Source organism: Podarcis raffonei, chromosome 10 (assembly GCF_027172205.1).
Source record: "Podarcis raffonei isolate rPodRaf1 chromosome 10, rPodRaf1.pri, whole genome shotgun sequence".
Classification (NCBI taxonomy): Eukaryota; Metazoa; Chordata; class Lepidosauria; order Squamata; family Lacertidae; genus Podarcis; species Podarcis raffonei.
This window is the reverse complement of record NC_070611.1, coordinates 72777409-72794455: the sequence shown is the minus strand read 5'-3', so window position 1 is coordinate 72794455 and position 17047 is coordinate 72777409. Positions and strand designations below refer to the sequence as shown.

The 17047-nt window shown below is 48.0% G+C and overlaps 1 protein-coding gene across 1 annotated transcript; it reads right to left on the bottom strand.

Moving 5' to 3' along the window:
- Positions 1 to 77: 77 nt before the first annotated feature.
- On the bottom strand, positions 78 to 16159 carry LOC128422518 (uncharacterized). Its single transcript, XM_053406610.1, has 11 exons — positions 16137 to 16159; positions 15741 to 15876; positions 13152 to 13244; positions 12223 to 12335; positions 11291 to 11522; positions 11044 to 11121; positions 8905 to 8978; positions 6247 to 6371; positions 5360 to 5498; positions 4229 to 4381; positions 78 to 93 (listed from the first exon to the last, which is right to left on the bottom strand). The coding sequence occupies exons 1-11, from the start codon at positions 16157 to 16159 to the stop codon at positions 78 to 80; spliced, it is 1182 nt and encodes a 393-aa protein (XP_053262585.1).
- Between the last annotated feature and the right edge of the window lie 888 nt (positions 16160 to 17047).

Sequence of the window (17047 nt, the reverse complement as noted above, 5' to 3'; positions counted from 1 at the left end):
CCAGAAGGGAGAGGGTTAACAGATTCACAGTCTCTGGACAGCATTCCTCCACCGCCCTCCCCAAGGTCGAGAAGAGCTCAGAAAGTCTGGGAACTGAAAACACAGAGGATACAAGCTCAGCTTACAAGATGTAGGCGTGACGTAGATTAATAGGGGTGGAGCCTTAATTGGGAGCACTGCCATTCTAGGATGAATGGGTTCTTTTCTCTCTCACAGTGATTATTAAAGAATCTAAATGGTAAGACGTTCCTTCCATTTGATCTCTTCTTATTTAGAGGTCCCGGGCCCTAAGGAAGTCACACTATCCTCCACCAGGGCCAGGGCCTTCTCAGTGATGGCTCCGACCTGGTGGAATGCTCTGTCCCATGAGACCAGGGCCTTGCAGGATTTAACTTCCTTCCGCAGAGCCTGTAAGACAAGCTATTCCGCCTGGCCTTTAATTTGAATTCAGCCTGATCTTTTATTCCCCTTCCTTCCTTCCCCCTCCCCTTTTTATGAAGATTACCCACTCTGGGAGCCCACAGCTAATTCTCCCCTGGTCTCCTCACTGGCCCAAACAGGACTAATTTAGCCAGCCAGCCCTGGGGATCATCCAATGTTTATTAGATGGATTTCCCCCCTAAATTGATTTTTGAATTCTGAATTGTTATTCACGTTTTATACTGTATTTTATGCTGTTTTTTGTTGCCTCAATTAAGTGTTTTAAATTTGTTGTTAGCCGCCCTGAGCCTGGTTTTTGAACCAGGAAGGGCAGGGTATAAATAAAAATTTATTATTATTTATTATTAAAATAAAATATCCAGAAAGCCTCATCTTCGGATGAGCCGGGGATGGGAGAGGATACATTGCAATCTAACCGGGAAAGGCGGGGTATAAATAAAAATTTATTATTATTATTTATATTATTTACTGCCACGGGGAAGGAAGCCAATTCCACGAAGCCTGACACATTGTGAGGAGCCCTTGAAGGAGCTGAGTATGTTTAGCCTGGTAAAGAGGAGACTGAGAGGAGATATGAGAGCCATCTTCAAATATCTGAAGGGCTGTCACGTGGAAGAGGGAGCAAGCTTGTTTTCTCCTGCGCTGGAGGGTAGGACTCGAATCCGTGGCTTCAAGTTACAAGAAAGGAGATTCTGACTAATAACCCGGAAGAATTTTCTGACAAAGCTGTTCCTCAGTGGAACGGACTCCCTCAGAAGATGGTCGGCTTTCCTTCCTTGGAGGTTTCTAAGCAGAGGTTGGATAGCCATCTGTCAGGGATGCTTTAGCTGAGATTCCTGCATTGCAGGGGGTTGGACTAGATGACCCCTGGGGTCCCAGCTCTACAATTCTACGATTCTATGCAGAAGGTCGCCAGTTCAGTTCCCAGCATCACCACAGCAGAGCTGAGAAAGGCCCACAAGATTGTCGGATGTGAAACACAAGAGCAGTCAAGTCCAACATTCCTAGAGTGAACATGTTTACACATGGGGAGGAATGTTTGTCCAGCCAGCAGGCCAACTTCCTGTTTCCTTCTGGGCTGGGACAGACTTCCTCTGCATGTGACTAGACGTGGGCGTGGCCTCACCTGTGCAGGTAACGACAAAAGCACAGGGCAGGGCAGCCATCTCTCTTTGACTACATGCATCGAAGAAGCAACATCTGCTTAGCCAAAGATGCTCTCTTGGCTTCTTTTTATACTTCTATAAAAGTATAAAAAGAGTTTACTCACTCACATTCTGTTCACAATTGGCTTCCAGCCAAGAGAGGACAAAGGGACTGTCCCCTTATGAGATAGTTTCCAGGTGTATGTAACTTTTCTAAGCTAAGTCTGCCTTCTGGGATCCAATTGTGAACAGAATGTGAGTGAGTAAACTCTTTTTTTTTTAATTAAATATTTATTAGCATTTTCAAATGAACACACAACAAACAAAGACAAAAAAAATAAACAAAACAAAAATCACAAAAATACATAACATTCAAAACTAAACAAAAACAAAAAAAATGAAAAAATAGAAAAAACACACAAAGTTTCTAGTACTTATTATTCTTAACCTTATTTCTCAGACTTCCTCACACCTCCCCTTCTTGTATTCCAATTTAAATTGTCAGTTCAGCAAGTCCTTAACTTATTTCTTTACCTTAGCTTAAACATTTGTTCTAACATACTATTGCTTTACTTTACTTCTTTTTTCCATTTCTTCAATTTATTTTTAACAGCCTTATTTTCAATTAATTTAGAAAGAAAAGAAATCAATTTTACCTTATTAAAATTACACATCAATACTTATACCTCATTAATTATTCTTAAACCTTTTTCCTAAAGTCGACCAAAATTTCCCTTCCACGATTTACCCAATTTCCTTACCACTAACAAAAAATATAAAAAGCAAATTATCCTTATGTACCCTTTGGATTCCCAACCTCCACCCACCCTTTTCCCGGTTCCAGTCCCCAACCAATATCCATCAGTCTTTATGTTATTTATTTAGCCTGGAGATCTCACATCCGAGGCCCTTATATCTCTCTCAGTTCCTTTCTGCCGGTCTCTTTGATAGTCCTTGATGTTAAACCCCAAGTCTCGGAGGGGCTCCGGCCCAACAGAATCCATGATGCTTCCAGCCAGTCCTCCATACTTAAAGGCAAAGCCTATGGGGTGCTCCAACTCTTGTTTCAAATTTCTTTCAAATCCAGATGTCCCCAAAGCTCCAGCTTTCACCAACAAATTTGTAATCCTCAGGTCTTCAGATCTCCTCCAAAAGGGATCTCTCCATTTTCCAGACTCCCATTCAGACCAGGCTTTCCACATCCAATTTTTATTGTCCTTTTTTATCATCATGTCAGGCCTCATATTGTAACTCTCCTTTGACTCCTGCAAATCTCCTGCTCCTCCTTCATTTTCTTCAAAAACAACATATTGCTCCATCATATCTACACTTTCAGTTTCATTTATTTGTTCAGTTAAATGGGCTTCCTGTTTCAAGTCCTTATCAGGCTCAAAACTGTTGTTTACTGTCCAGTGTAGTAGCGATACCTTTGTAGACAAAACATTGTACTCATCTTGCAAGTTTCCCAAGAGAACGAGTGCTCTGTCCAATTCTGCTTGGATTTTACATACTCCAGCCATTTTTGTGATGTAATGTCCCTATTACCCCTCTAGGGGGATTTTAGTTCCTTGATGTTCCTTTTAGCTCAAAACCAAAAGTCCAGTTATTTTGTATCAGCCCTCCTTATTTTCAACAAGTTATACCAAGTAAACCAGCAAAAACAGCAGAAACAATGTTCTCTTTTTCCAGCTGACAGCTAGCTGACTAGCAGCTCACTTGACAGCTGTCAAAATCTTCAATGCAACAGGCTTTCTCATAGGACGTTCCCGGGTCTCGGGGGGGTGAAATTTCAGCTCCCAAAATTCTTTTTATCCTCCAGTAAGTCTTCTTATAGTGTCAAAACCGTGAAGTCAGGATCTTTCATTAAAAAACAAAAAACAGATTCTCTCGACCTTAGCTGCCCAGTCCTTTGCTTTAAATTGTTTACAAAGGGGGGGGGTGAACTTCCTTTTTAGCCCCTTCCCGCTCGTTCCAAATCCAAAATTAAGAATTTTTAAGGTTCCAATCTCCGTATTACTCACGGGTTTATATTTTAGAGTCCAATCGGTCTTGGAAGAAGTTGGCGCTCTCTGTCAATGGCTTGCGGCTTCACTCCGTAGGCGAGGGAGTACTCTCAGCACCACGCCTCACCCTGCCTCCGTTCCGAAGCCTTTAAAAGGCTCCGTCGCGGATTGGGGGGGCGCAAATGGTGCCCGCCGAGTCTCTGTGTTCACAGGCATCCGCGCCTGTGATTTTAAGGGTCCCCGCTTCGCCGCAGCAGCCAGACCCAGACGCTACGGAGCCGATTCCCTCCGGAGCTCGGAGGGAATCCGCCATTAAACAATGGCGCCAACCCGGAAGTGTGAGTAAACTCTTTTTATACTTTTATAGAAGACTGTGTTGTGTCTTATTATGAGGCAATAAGGGGAAAATACCAGAACAGTTATTATAGAGGCTTTAGTGAGCCCGAGCAAATGCATCCGCTGAGTTTAAAAAGGGGAATGTTACTCTGCTAAAATTGTGAACTTGTTAACACAAGTTGGAAAGGCTATAACCAAACAATGTATCCTCTCCTGCATCCCTGAACATTCCCACAAAGATGACATGGAAAAACAACTCGACACTTTCTGCTCTGGAGACTGTGTCCCTCTTCCAAACCTCACCTGCCACCCTGGAGGTGCCGGTGGGTCAGCAGAGCTGCCGTCTCTGCCTGCCTCCTGCGCCGCAACTGCAGGAGGGCGTGGGCGGCTGTGCCCTCTGTGGCCGAGGGGTCGAGGGGTCTCCCGTTGGTGTCGCCCGCCTTCGGTGCCCCAGATCTGGTGAGCAAAAAAGGTCGCACAAAGTTGGAAGGTTCAGGACAGATAAAAGAAAGCATTTCTTTGTGCGGCGCAGAGTTAGCCTGTGGAACTCCCTCCCACAGGAGGGATTAGATACATTAATAGTGCAGAGGGCTAAGGATGGCTGCTGGTTATGCTCTTCCTGCAGTAATAATGTTTCCCAATCAGAAGGTCGGCGGTTCGAATCCCCGCGATGGGGTGAGCTCCCGTTGCTCGGTCCCAGCTCCTGCCCACCTAGCAGTTCGAAAGCACGTCAAAGTGCAAGTAGATAAATAGGTACCGCTCCGGCGGGAAGGTAAACGGCATTTCCGTGCGCTGCTCTGGTTCGCCAGAAGCGGCTTAGTCACGCTGGCCACATGACCCGGAAGCTGTATGCCGGCTCCCTCGGCCAGTAAAGTGAGATGAGCGCCACAACCCCAGAGTCGGTCACAGCTGAACCTAACGATCAGGGGTCCCTTTACCTTTACATTCTGCATGGACTGGTTGGATGGCAAAATGTGCAAATGGCTGGAGATACCTATTAGGTCCATAAATTACCATATAGTATATATTCAACACAAAAACAGCGACAATTTGTTGTTGACAAAGGACAGCTGGACATATAAAGGGCCCCATTGCCTTCAGGAGCTTAAAAGGTAAAGGTAAAGGGGCCCCTGACCATTAGGTCCAGTCGCGGACGACTCTGGGGTTGTGGCGCTCATCTCGCTTTACTGGCCGAGGGAGCCGGCGTACAGCTTCCGGGTCATGTGGCCAGCATGACTAAGCCGCTTCTGACGAACCAGAGCAGCGCACGGAAATGCCGTTTACCTTCCCGCCAGAGCAGTACCTATTTATCTACTTGCACTTTGATGTGCTTTCGAGCTGCTAGGTTGGCAGGAGCTTAGGGCCTCATCAAACCTAAATCCGGCCCTGGTCCCCATGCCCCCAGCTGGCCATTTACACATGCACCAAGCGCACCTGACTTCGTGCTGCGCCCCGGGCAGGCTGGAGAGGGGCAGGATGCTTCCCTCGCGCAGGCCGAAATCCACCAGGGTCTCCAGCTCGGAGAGCTTGTCCTCTTTCGCAGTCTGAGACAGGGAGGTCCAAACCGGATGCCCTGCAGTGGGGAGGAGAGAGAGAGAGAGAGAGAGAGAGAGAGAGAGAGAGAGAGAGAGACCCTAACTCTACATGTTCAGTTGGCAGAGCATGGGATTCTCAAGTTTGTGGGTTCGAGCCCCACGTCGAGCAAAAAGATCTATAATTCTGTGGGGCACAGTGTTTAAGATACTATTTTATCCTCTGCAGATTTAACTTATAGAGTAAGAGAACGAGAAGAACGTACGTTTAAAGAAGACTGGGAAATGTTTATTGAATATAGGGGTGAAAACTGTGTTTATTTAAAAATGCTGGAAGCGTTCTGATACATTCAACAGTGTAAATGAGTTTTGATGAATGTAGCAATGGATTACCGAATGGTTTAGTTACATGTAAAATATGCAGAGGTGTATGGTATGCAAAATGAACCACGGAAAAAGAAGAAGGGAAGTCATTGATTTAAGGTTGTTTAAATGAATATTTTGATATGTAAATTAGAAAATTTAATAATACACACACACACACAGTTAGTCCTTCGAACCTCTTCAAGGTGTTTTTAAAATCAAGTGGCGTATACATTTTGCTAAAATAAAAAATCCACTAACCTAGTCGATCACCACATCTTGGTGGCCCTTTCTCTTAAGCGAGGGGATCTTCTCATGTCTGGACGTCCAGCCCACTGGCTTGCACTTCCCCCGTCTGAGTCATCACTGCCCCTTTCCCCAGATGCAACTCCTGCTCTGCCCCACTGCTGTGCCCCACATTCTCACCATAGTGTGCCTGCAGCATCTCAGCGCACAGTTTCCTCTGGAGAACCCGGTATTTCCGCTCCAGCGCTGCCAGCACCCCAGAAGCCTCCTCTGCAAGCAGGGTGCTCAGACCCCCAGAGTCCCACCTGTGGCAGAGAGAAGGGGTCGGAATCGGGGGACGAAAAACCAACTGGCTCGGCCCCCACTGGAGCGTCTCCCTCTCAGCCTTGCAGCTGCGGAGATCCATTGACCTCTTCTCCTCCGATGTGCGTCTGTGACTCAAGCCGAGCAGCCTTGAGCACACATCACTCAGCAGTGTAAACTGCACAACAGATAAGACCCGAGGCGCGGATACAATACTAAACTACGCATTTATTATACATAAATCAAGACAAAGAAAACATGGCATCTCTCCTTGCCGTCTTCTCTGAGACAGACCCAAAACAAAAGCGATACAGAGCAGAAGTTCCGCTCCCAGACTCCAGCAATCTGTGCTGGAATGTGAACAGACATGTGACATGCAATAATCCCACACATCTGCAGCTCGGGAGGAGTGTAATCCCAACAGAAGGCACCTGAGTTGCTGTTCTGAGACCTTGCCCCTCTTGCAAAGGCATATATGTGCCTTGCAAGGTACGCCCTCTGCTTTGACACTGGCAAGAGTGCGAAAGGCATCACTGAAAGGCATTTTGCATGCTGGCAGTCTCATAATGGGAGATGACGGGAGAATATCAGAAGAGATGCCCTATGGAAGATAGATCAAACTTGTTTCCTTCTGCTCTGGAGGGTAGGACTCGAACCAATGGATTCAGGTTACAGTGGTATCTTGGTTCTCAAATGCCTTGGTACAAAAACAACTTGGAACCCAAACACTGCAAACCCAGAAGTGTGTGTACTGGTTTGCGAACTTTTTTCGGAAGCCGAACATGCTCTGTTTTGAGTGCCACACTGCTGATTTGAGTGTTACCCTTCCGTTTTGAGTGCCACACTTCCAATATGAGTGTTACACTTCCAATTTGAGTGTTACGCTGAGATCTCTCTGTTTTTGTTATTTATTTCACGTTTTTGTTTTCGCAGCTCTTTTTGTTTTGTTTTTGTGACTGTGTGGAACCCAGTTCAGCTACTGATTGATTGATTGATTGATTGATTGATTGATTTTGTGACTGCAGTACACTCTTTATTGCTTTTGTTTTATGGATCAATGGTCTCGTTAGATGGTAAAATCCATGTTAAAATGCTGTTTTAGGAGTTGTTTTTAAAACGGATTAATCCGTTTTGCATTACTTTCTATGGGAAAGCGAGCCTTGGTTTTGGAACACTTTGGTTTCGGAACAGACTTCCGGAACGGAATAAGTTTGAGAACCAAGGAACCGCTGTACAAGGAAGGAGATTCTGACTTAACAGCAGGAAGAAGTTTCTGGGAGTAAAAGCTGTTCAGCAGTGGAACAGACTCCCCAAGGACTTGGAACGTAGCAGACTCTCCTTCCTGGGAGGTTTTTGGACGGCTGAGATTCACGGTCTCTTCCGACTCTACAGTTCTACAATTCCAAACCATTTTGTGGCTGCTTTTGAGAAAGCCAAACAGGATATAAATTCCAGTAAATAAAACAAAATAAATAAGGCCGTGATCCTCTACAAAAGCCACCAGGGAAAGGGGGAAGGCTCAAAAGGTATCCACATGGTGCTCAGAGAACAATATGCACCTAAACATTGGCAAGACAAAGAGATGGTGTTGGACTTTCAGAGGAAGAGAGGGGAGCTAGCCCCGTTGTATATCGGGGGGGGGGCTGTGTGGAGAGAGTCTCTTTCTTTAAATTCCTGGGAGTCCATCTTAGTGAAGACCTTACTTGGAAGGTCAATACAGGCCAGGTGGTTAGGAAGGCCGAACAGAGACTTCATTTCCTTAGGGTCTTGCAGAAGAACAATGTTAGACAGCAACTGATGATTTCCTTCTACCGGTCCACAGTAGAAAGTGTTCTCTCATACTGTATTACGGTGTGGTATGCTGGTTTGACAGCCGTGGACAGAAAGTCCCTACAGAGGGTGGTGAAGACGGCACACGATATCATGGGTTGTCATTGCATGTTATCGCAGGAGATGTTGCCTCAGAAGAGCAAGGAACATTCTCAGGGATGACTCACACCCTGGCCAGCACCTTTTTAATCTCCTGACCTCAGGCAGGAGACATAGAAGCATGATAAGCTGGACCAACAGGTTAAAGAACAGTTTCTACCCGTGGGCCGTGAGGCTGCTGAATGGAAGACAGCAACATTGCAGCTGAGGTTTGGGGTTGGTGGTCGTAGGACAGCACACAGAGTGTAACAAGGACTGAGAGATTGGGGGGGGAGGGGGGCTCGTTTAATCTCACTGTAAACAAGTGGTACAGTGACAATAAAGTATTTCTATTTCTATTTTGCAATTAAAGGCAGAGCTCAGAAGAAATCTCCTCCATTGCCTGTGCTTGCAAAATTGCTCGCTTTTTTCTCCATTTCTGCAAGCCCGGCATGGCTTTTGACAATCAGATGTCAATCATGCGACATCGCAAGACCTTGTGAGATTGACAAGTGAGTTTCCCTGCCCACCTGTCAAAGCTGACCTGCAGGGATGGAGGTTTCCTCCTGCTGCTGCTATAGACCCTTACTCGAGAGTAAGTCCCTTCCTCTGAGCAGGGAGACCTACCGTTCCAGCGGCTGCTCATCCCATCTCCTGATGCCCCAGCGATAGAGGGGGCTGCTGGCCCTTCCGCTTGCACCCTTCGAGAGATAGAAAACCTCAAGTCAACATGGTTGGGCAGAAGGACTTGAATTTCACACCAGGGGTTGGGGACCTGCGTTCAAAGCCTTCGTCTGCCAAATAATCAATCCATGGGCTGAGTTACTTTCTCCCATCCCTGGTCTGTACTAAGGGCCTTACAGGGTTGCTGTTGCCAGGGCAAACCCAAACAGTGCCGTAACGTGCTGTTCAATTTTCATAACTCCTGATGAGGCACCATTTACCGTATTTTTGGCTCTATAAGACTCACTTTTTCCCTCCTAAAAAGTAAGGGGAAATGTGTGTGCGTCTTATGGAGCGAATGCAGGCTGCGCAGCTATCCCAGAAGCCAGAACAGCAAGAGGGATTGCTGCTTTCACTGCACAGCGATCCCTCTTGCTGTTCTGGCTTCTGAGATTCAGAATTTTTTTCCCCCTTGTTTTCCTCCTCCAAAAACTAGGTGCGTCTTGCGGTCTGGTGCATCTTATGGAGCGAAAAATACAGTACTTATAGTTTCTGATCCCAAAGGGTGCCGTCAATAGCTGCAAACTGTAAACTGTAGGCCACAAAGGACCACCCTTTTTCTGACACAATTTTGTTATTGATTTTCACAAGTTTTACAAACTTAGCTAAATTTCAATACAGGGGTTCCTCGTGATGTGAACGGGATCCGTTCCAGAGCCCCGTTCGCATCCTGAATAGAACGTAAGACACGACGGTGCATCTGCACATGCGCGGGTCACATTTTGCCGCTTCCACGCATGCGTGTGATGTCATTTTGAGCGTCTGCACATGCGCGAGCGGTGAAACCTGGAAGTAACACACTCTGTTACTTCCGGGTTGCCGCGGAGTGCAACCCGAAAGCACTCAACCTGAAGCACATTCAACCCGAGGTATGACTGTATATGTTTTTCTTAAAATTTTGACTTCCCAGCCTTACCTTTTTTTGATTCCAGACTTATACCTAAGCTTTTTTTTATTCCCGACTTAAATCTACTGTTTTATATGACATATTTTTATCTAATACAGTTATCCTCTATTTCACTTATCATTGCTTTCATCCCGCTGCTCATAGTTCGAACCCAGCCCTCATTTTCACTTGACTGTAACAGTTCTTCAAATAGTTCGAAAAGGGTCTTCACGCCTCCGTGAACAGTTTCCCTCTTTTATCTGATAGATAAAATCAGATAAAATCTATCGTCTGGGGGCTGATGGAAGCTATTGCTCAACAAGATCCTTGGGTTTGGGAAGCCTGAGCTAAGGAGATGGGTGCTGCTGAGCAGGAACTAAATTCCTCACTTTGCAACTTGGACTACTGCAAGAAGATCAAACCTCTCCATTCTGAAGGAAATCAGCCCTGAGTGCTCACTGGAAGGACAGATCCTGAAGCTGAGGCTCCAAGACTTTGGCCACCTCATGAGAAGAGAAGACTCCCTGGAAAAGACCCTGATGTTGGGAAAGATGGAGGGCACAAGGAGAAGGGGACGGCAGAGGACGAGATGGTTGGACAGTCTTCTCGAAGTGACCAGCCTGAGTTTGACCAAACTGCGGGAGGCAGTGGAAGACAGGAGTGCCTGGCGTGCTCTGATCCAGGGGGTCACAAAGAGTCGGTCACAACTAAACGACTAAACAACAACAAGTTTTAATTTTTAACTTTGTCTCCACGTGGGGTTTTTGAAATGCTCAGAGGAAATCTGATTGGTTCTTACGAACACTGTGTAAAAAGTTCTTTTGTGAATAAAACGACCTGGGCCGAGGGGTGGACAGGATTATTATTATACGCACCTCCTCCCAGAGTCTTGCTGGTCAAGCCTTGTGTGTATTCTATTAATCAGACTCCAATCCTTCCTTGCTTTGGGAACGCTAAATCCCGGGCCCTAGTCTGGCGCTCACAGAAAGCCATCCAAACTGATGGCCATCGCTGCCCTCCTGCAGCAGTGAGTTCCATAGCTGAGCTACTCCTAGGCAGCCCGCCCTCTCCCAACCACCGGGGCCCGATCCTGGTTCGGACGTCGCCAAGGCTCGATTCCCGAGCAGTTTCCATCCCAAGTTGGTTCCCGCTCCTACCTGCTCGCTGAAGCAGCTCCTTCTCAGCTCGGTGCGGGGTCTGTCCGCAAGCAGGTGGGGTGGTCTGAAAAGCCAGTCCTTGCGGGGTGAGGGGGGGGAGAAGCAAGAGGAAACCGGGTGAGGGGCCTGTGTAACTCCCCGGCCATGCAGGCAAGCTGGCACCCCACAATATTGCCCCCCTGCAACATGTGGGTCCTGCTTGGCCCCCGAACCCCATTAGCTCCTCCACCTAGGACCACCCGTCTACCTCAAGGTGGAGAACCTCAGGCCCTCCAGGGGCAAGTGTGGCCCTCCTCGTCTCACCGCCTGGCCCCCGGGACCCTTGCTGGGCCAATCCCCTCAGGCCCTCCTGGAGCGCGGGACATTTTGCCGCCTGAGGCCAAACGGAAAACTGTACATCGTCACGGAAAACCGCCCGAAGCAGCTGGAGGCGACTGGAGGAAGCCCATTGCACTGGGAGCAGGTCTCTGACCTGCCGCCTGAAGCCACCGCCTCACCACGTCTTGAAGGGGAACAGTTAGGATTACCCCCAAAACCCTAAAACTGTTTGTGAATCCCCCCCCCTCAGCCAGGCCTCAAAAGCCTCGCCTCAAGCATTTTTAAAAACTGCATTTCCTCTAAGGCAAAAAGCATATTCCTCTTGCTGTAACTAAAATACTGTAACAAAAGGTAGGGAACAGAGTCCATTGTTTTCTCAGAGCCTTTGTCCTTGCTTAAAAACCAGATTGCAACTTGCTTCTGTCCGCATGCCAAAGCACAAGAATGAAACATAACTGGAACACTCTGAAACCCCCCTTTCCCGGGGTCCCAAGGCAGGATCTTTCTGTTCATGCTCACATGGGAGGAGAAAGGGGGAGGGAACTGGAAGGGGGATATATACTCTGTGCAAACGCATGTGAACTCGTGCTTGTTTTTGTGAGTTATCACACTTGCTCCTCTGCCCCCCCCCCCGGGATGGCAGAATAAAAGCTCTTTCTCTGGATTTAACCCCTTGGTGTCGCCTGGCTCCTTTGGTCCCTGCTCGGGTGCAACATTTTCCTATCCATGGTTAAAAGGGCCTAGAAAGGCTACAGTCTCCTGCGTGGGACAGTCTCCTGTCTCCTCTATTTCCGCAGCCCAACCGTTACCTCGATGTCTCTCCAGGAGAAGCTGGGTCCCCGGCTCCTGAGGAAGTCTTGCCAGGCCTCCCCTGCAGGGTGGGCGTGCGGCACCTGGGCCAGGAGCAGCTCCACATCGCGGGCGGAGAGGTAGCCGTCGTGGTCGGAGTCCAGGAGTTGAAAATCCCAGTGCAGCTAGGGAAGGGTATCTCATATAGATATCTATGTACAGTCACACCTCGGGTTACTGACGTTTCAGGTTGCGTTTTTTTCAGGTGGCAGACCCCCAAAACCCGGAAGTACCAGAACAGGTTACCGTATTTTTTGCTCCATAAGATGCACCTGACCATAAGACACACCTAGTTTTTAGAGGTGGAAAGGGGGAAAGCCCCGTTTTTCGGGGGGGATCAGCTCCCAGTTGTGCAGCTTCTTTTGCAAAGGGAAAAAGCCCCGTTTTTGAGGTTCAGCTCAAAGTTGTTCAGCTTCTTTTGCAAAGGGGACAAGGCCCTTTTTTGAGGATCAGCTCTAAGTTGTTGAGCTTACTTTGCAAAGGGAAAAAATCCTGTTTTTATGGGGTTCAACTCACAGTTCTGCAGCTTCTTTAGGAAAGGAAAGGGAGCCGTTTCTACAGTTTCCAGACAGATAATCTAATCAGCCAGTCTCAAGTCGCTGGGGAAACAAATGGCCTACGTCTGCAGAACATTCAACAATGGAGGCCTGGGCAAGGGGTGGAAAGGGAGCCAGCGATTGACCGCACATTCGCCCCATAAGACGCACAGACATTTCCCTTTACTTTTTAGGAGGAAAAAAGTGTGTCTTATGGAGTGAAAAATATGGTACTTCCGGGTTTTGGTGGTCGCACATGCGCAGAAGCGTGCTCTGGTCCATGGGGTCATGAAGAGTCGGACACGACTAAACGACTAAACAACAACAGAGGAGGGAGGGAGAGAGAGAGAGAGAGAGAGAGAGAGAGAGAGAGAGAGAGAGAGAGATGGGGACCCCTGAACTCACCTGCTGCTTCAGGTAACACTGCTGCCCTGCTTCAAGCAATGCCTCCAGGAGCTTGTCAGAACAGCAGCCGTGCCATGCATGGCTCCCAAATACCTGTGAGGCAGAGAGGGCATGTTGTGCGCATGCTTGGTTATCATCTTCCTAAGCAACTACTCTATTCCGAACTTAAAAATAGAAAGTGTAATGCTGGTGGTCAACAAAGGAGGTTTAAAGACTGTCTGAAGGCAAATCTAAAAAAATGTAGTATAAACACAGACAACAGGGAAACACTGGCCTGCAAGCGCTCCAATTGGAGAACAGCCTTTGCCAAAGTGTCATGGGCTTTGAAGACACTCGAACTCAGGACGGAAGGGAGAAATGTGCTAAGAGGAAGGCACACTTGGCAAACCCTCACCGTGATCATCTCCTGCCCAGAAACCAATGTCCCCACTGTGGAAGGAGGTGTGGATCCAGAATTGGCCTCCACAGTCACTTACGGACTCATTGTTAAAACCGTGTTTATGGAAGACAATCTTACCCAGCCCTTTCCTATCTGGCCTGGGAGAGTGGAGTGCGGACTGACTCCAGCTACAAAAGCTGAGGCTGTTGAACAGATTATTGGGCTGGAGTATTGTTTATGAGGGTTGAGAGAGCTTGTTGCTTTTATTGATACTATTGCCGTATCTTTACTTTTAGATCTTACGATTTATGTGGAAATTGTTTCTCTTTGGTTGTGTACGTTTTGATGTGTTTTATTTATTGTTTATGACTTCTGCTATGTCTGTAATTATGTAAATCTTCTCATGCTGTGAGCTGCCTTTGAGCATGGTTTCAACTATGGAAAGGCGGCATAAGAATAAATGATGATGATAAGATAAAATCCCCACCAGAGAGGAACAGCTGCTGGACTATGCCGAAATGGCAAAACTGAACGGAAAGCTCAGGAACCAAGAAGACAATAACTTCGAGAAAGAATGGGGAAAGTTTATAATCTATCTGGGTAAAGGTAAAGGGACCCCTGACCATTAGGTCGAGTCGTGACTGACTCTGGGGTTGCGGCACCCATCTTGCTTTATTGGCCGAGGGAGCCGGCGTACAGCTTCTGGGTCATGTGGCCAGCATGACTGAGCCGCTTCAGGTGAACCAGAGCAGCGCACGGAAACGCCGTTTACCTTCCTGCCAGAGCGGTACCTATTTATCTACTTGCACTTTGAGGTGCTTTCGAACTGCTAGGTTGGCAGGAGCAGGGACTGAGCAATGGGAGCTCACCCCGTCGCGGGGATTTGAACCGCCGACCTTCTGATCAGCAAGCCCTAGGCTCTGTGGTTTAGACCACAGTGCCACCCTCATCCCATCTATCTGGGAGACTACTTTTAATCAGCTGAAAACATTACCAGCATTTTAACAACACTTGTAATGTAGCTAACATGATGGAAATACGGACAGATACAAAATATGGCTTATGTAATAATATGCAGTTGAAAATCTTGACAATAGGACACATGGAGGGGAAGGTGGAAAGTCAGGGATTCAGAGAAATCTCTGTAGATGGTTATGTATTTGGTAAGGTGGTAACTTTTGTAAAATCAAATAATAAAAATTATTTCTACAAAAAAAGGGAGGAATGGGAGGAACCCAAGGGATCACCTAGGACAGCCCTCTGTGGCCGGAGAAATCACATCTAAAGAGTCCCTGGCAGCTGGCTATCCAACCCAGCTGTAAAGCAGTAACGGCAGGTGTGGAGCCTCCCTGGTCAAGAGCAGTGTAGCTGTGCCCATCGCTTTCCTGTATCCAGAGGCATATCTTCTGGCCACAATGGGAGACTGAATGCCAGGACGCTTGCAACCATTTGCAACTGTCGCAGGAAACCCCCCCCCATCATTCAGTTTGTACAAACTTCACACACACACACACACAAATACACTTACACACTACATACGCTATGCTTCTGTTATAAATTCATAGAAAATCAACCATACATCGGATCTGCACTGTTCCACTTTTATTTTACTCCATGAAGGAAGGGCTACAAAATGGGGAAGGTTTGATACAGGCCAGCCACAATCCCTTGAGCATACCAGCACATACACAGGAGCCCTGCCCAGTTGCTATGCCAACCCTGATGGTCCTAGACAGAAGACCATCAAGGTCACAAAGAACTTGCATATGGGAGTGGATTCAGCATGGACTGGAACAAAGGACAATGATCAGCTCTTCCCTCTGGGGGCGGGAAACTGCAAACTCCCCTCTGTCACCTGGAAAGTACTCTTGGGGAGGGGGGGAAAGAGGAACCAGCCAGGTGATAGGACACTCAGGTTACCTCCACAACTCCTCCCTCAACCCTCCTTTTTGTGATGTAGTTGTGATGTAGTCTTAGGGGTGTAGTTTGGGGGATTAGTAACTGATAAAAGTTGGGGTCTTCTTTTGTTCTGGGCTTCCATCTTGCTTCATCTTGTTGCAGGTGGGAGTATTCAATAAAGACCAAGCCTACAGGCTGCTGTTTTGCTCCAAGTTATCCTGATTGGTGTCTTTGTTTTTGTCCAAGGGAGCCCTCGGATTTTTCCGTTAACACAATGCTTTGCTGACGCGGAAAAGGGGTTGCGACCTCACCTGGTGAACAGCCGTCTGCAGCTGGGCCTTGTCTGCCGCCGTCCGGAAGAGGCCAGGCTGGAGGCGCCGCAGATCACCGAGGCCCCAGCCGCCCAAACCGGACCCTCGTGCATCCATCTGGCGAGCCGGCCTGCTCCTGCAATGGGGGAAAGATGGAGCCAGGTTTTCACCGTGGCCAGTCAGAAAGCCGCACTACAGAGACCACAGCATAGCCACCATGGCTGGTAGCCAGTGGCGTAGCGTGGGTTGTCAGCACCCGGGGCAAGGCAAGTAATTTGCGCCCCCTAGCCCGTGGATTTGCGCCCCCAACCCGTGGATTTGCGCCCCCTAACCCGTGGATTTGCCCTAACCCCAGATGTTGCGCCCGGTGCGGCCGGCCCCCCCTGCACCCCCCACGTTACGCCACTGCTGGTAGCCATCGATAGGCCTCCTAGCCAGGACCCAGGTACGTACCCTGCAATTTCCGGGCGCTCCAGGACACAGGTGGAGGGTGGAGGGTGAGAGCCAGGAGCTGCTTTGGGCCAGCCGACGCGGCTTTTTGCTGGCAGCGCAAGTTCCAGGCAGTGCAATGCTCACCGCAAGATCTCTATTATTCATGGAGCGCCCAGGTGCCTTTGTCTGTTGATATATGAGATGCTCTAAACACAAGACGGTGGAGCCAGGAAGGCAGAAAGGAGAGCCAGCTTGCATTCAGAGGCCACATAATCCGTTTTCTGCATTTGCAAGAAATCGATCTTTCAGCACGGCAGTCCTTTGGAACTCACCGCCTATTGATATCAGGCAGGTCCCTGCACTATATTCTCTTCCTTCCTTCCTTCCTTCCTTCCTTCCTTCCTTCCTTCCTTCCTTCCTCCCTCCCTCCTTCCCTCCTTCCCTCCTTCCCTTCCTCTTTCTTTCTTTCTTTCTTCCTTCCTTCCTTCCTTCCTTCCTTCCTTCCTTCCTTCCTCCCTCCCTCCCTCCCTCCCTTCCTCTTTCTTCCTTCCTTCCTTCCTTCCTCTCTCCCTCCCTCCCTTCCTTCCTCTTTCTTTCTTCCTTCCTTTCTTCCTTCTTCCTTCCTCCCTCCCTCCCTCCCTTCCTCCCTTCCTCTTTCTTTCTTTCTTTCTTTCTTTCTTTCTTTCTTTCTTTCTCCTGCCAGAAATATTCTTTATTAGTCCTTCCTGCCCAGATGTTTGGAGAGTTGCTGTGGGTCTTCATCTGCTTATTTCGTGAAATTTCGTGAAATTTGCATGCCGCTCGATTGTCGGAAACCTCCGAGCGGTTTAGAAGAAGGTAAAGAACCCAGAAGAATTGGATTAAACCCGCTGTTA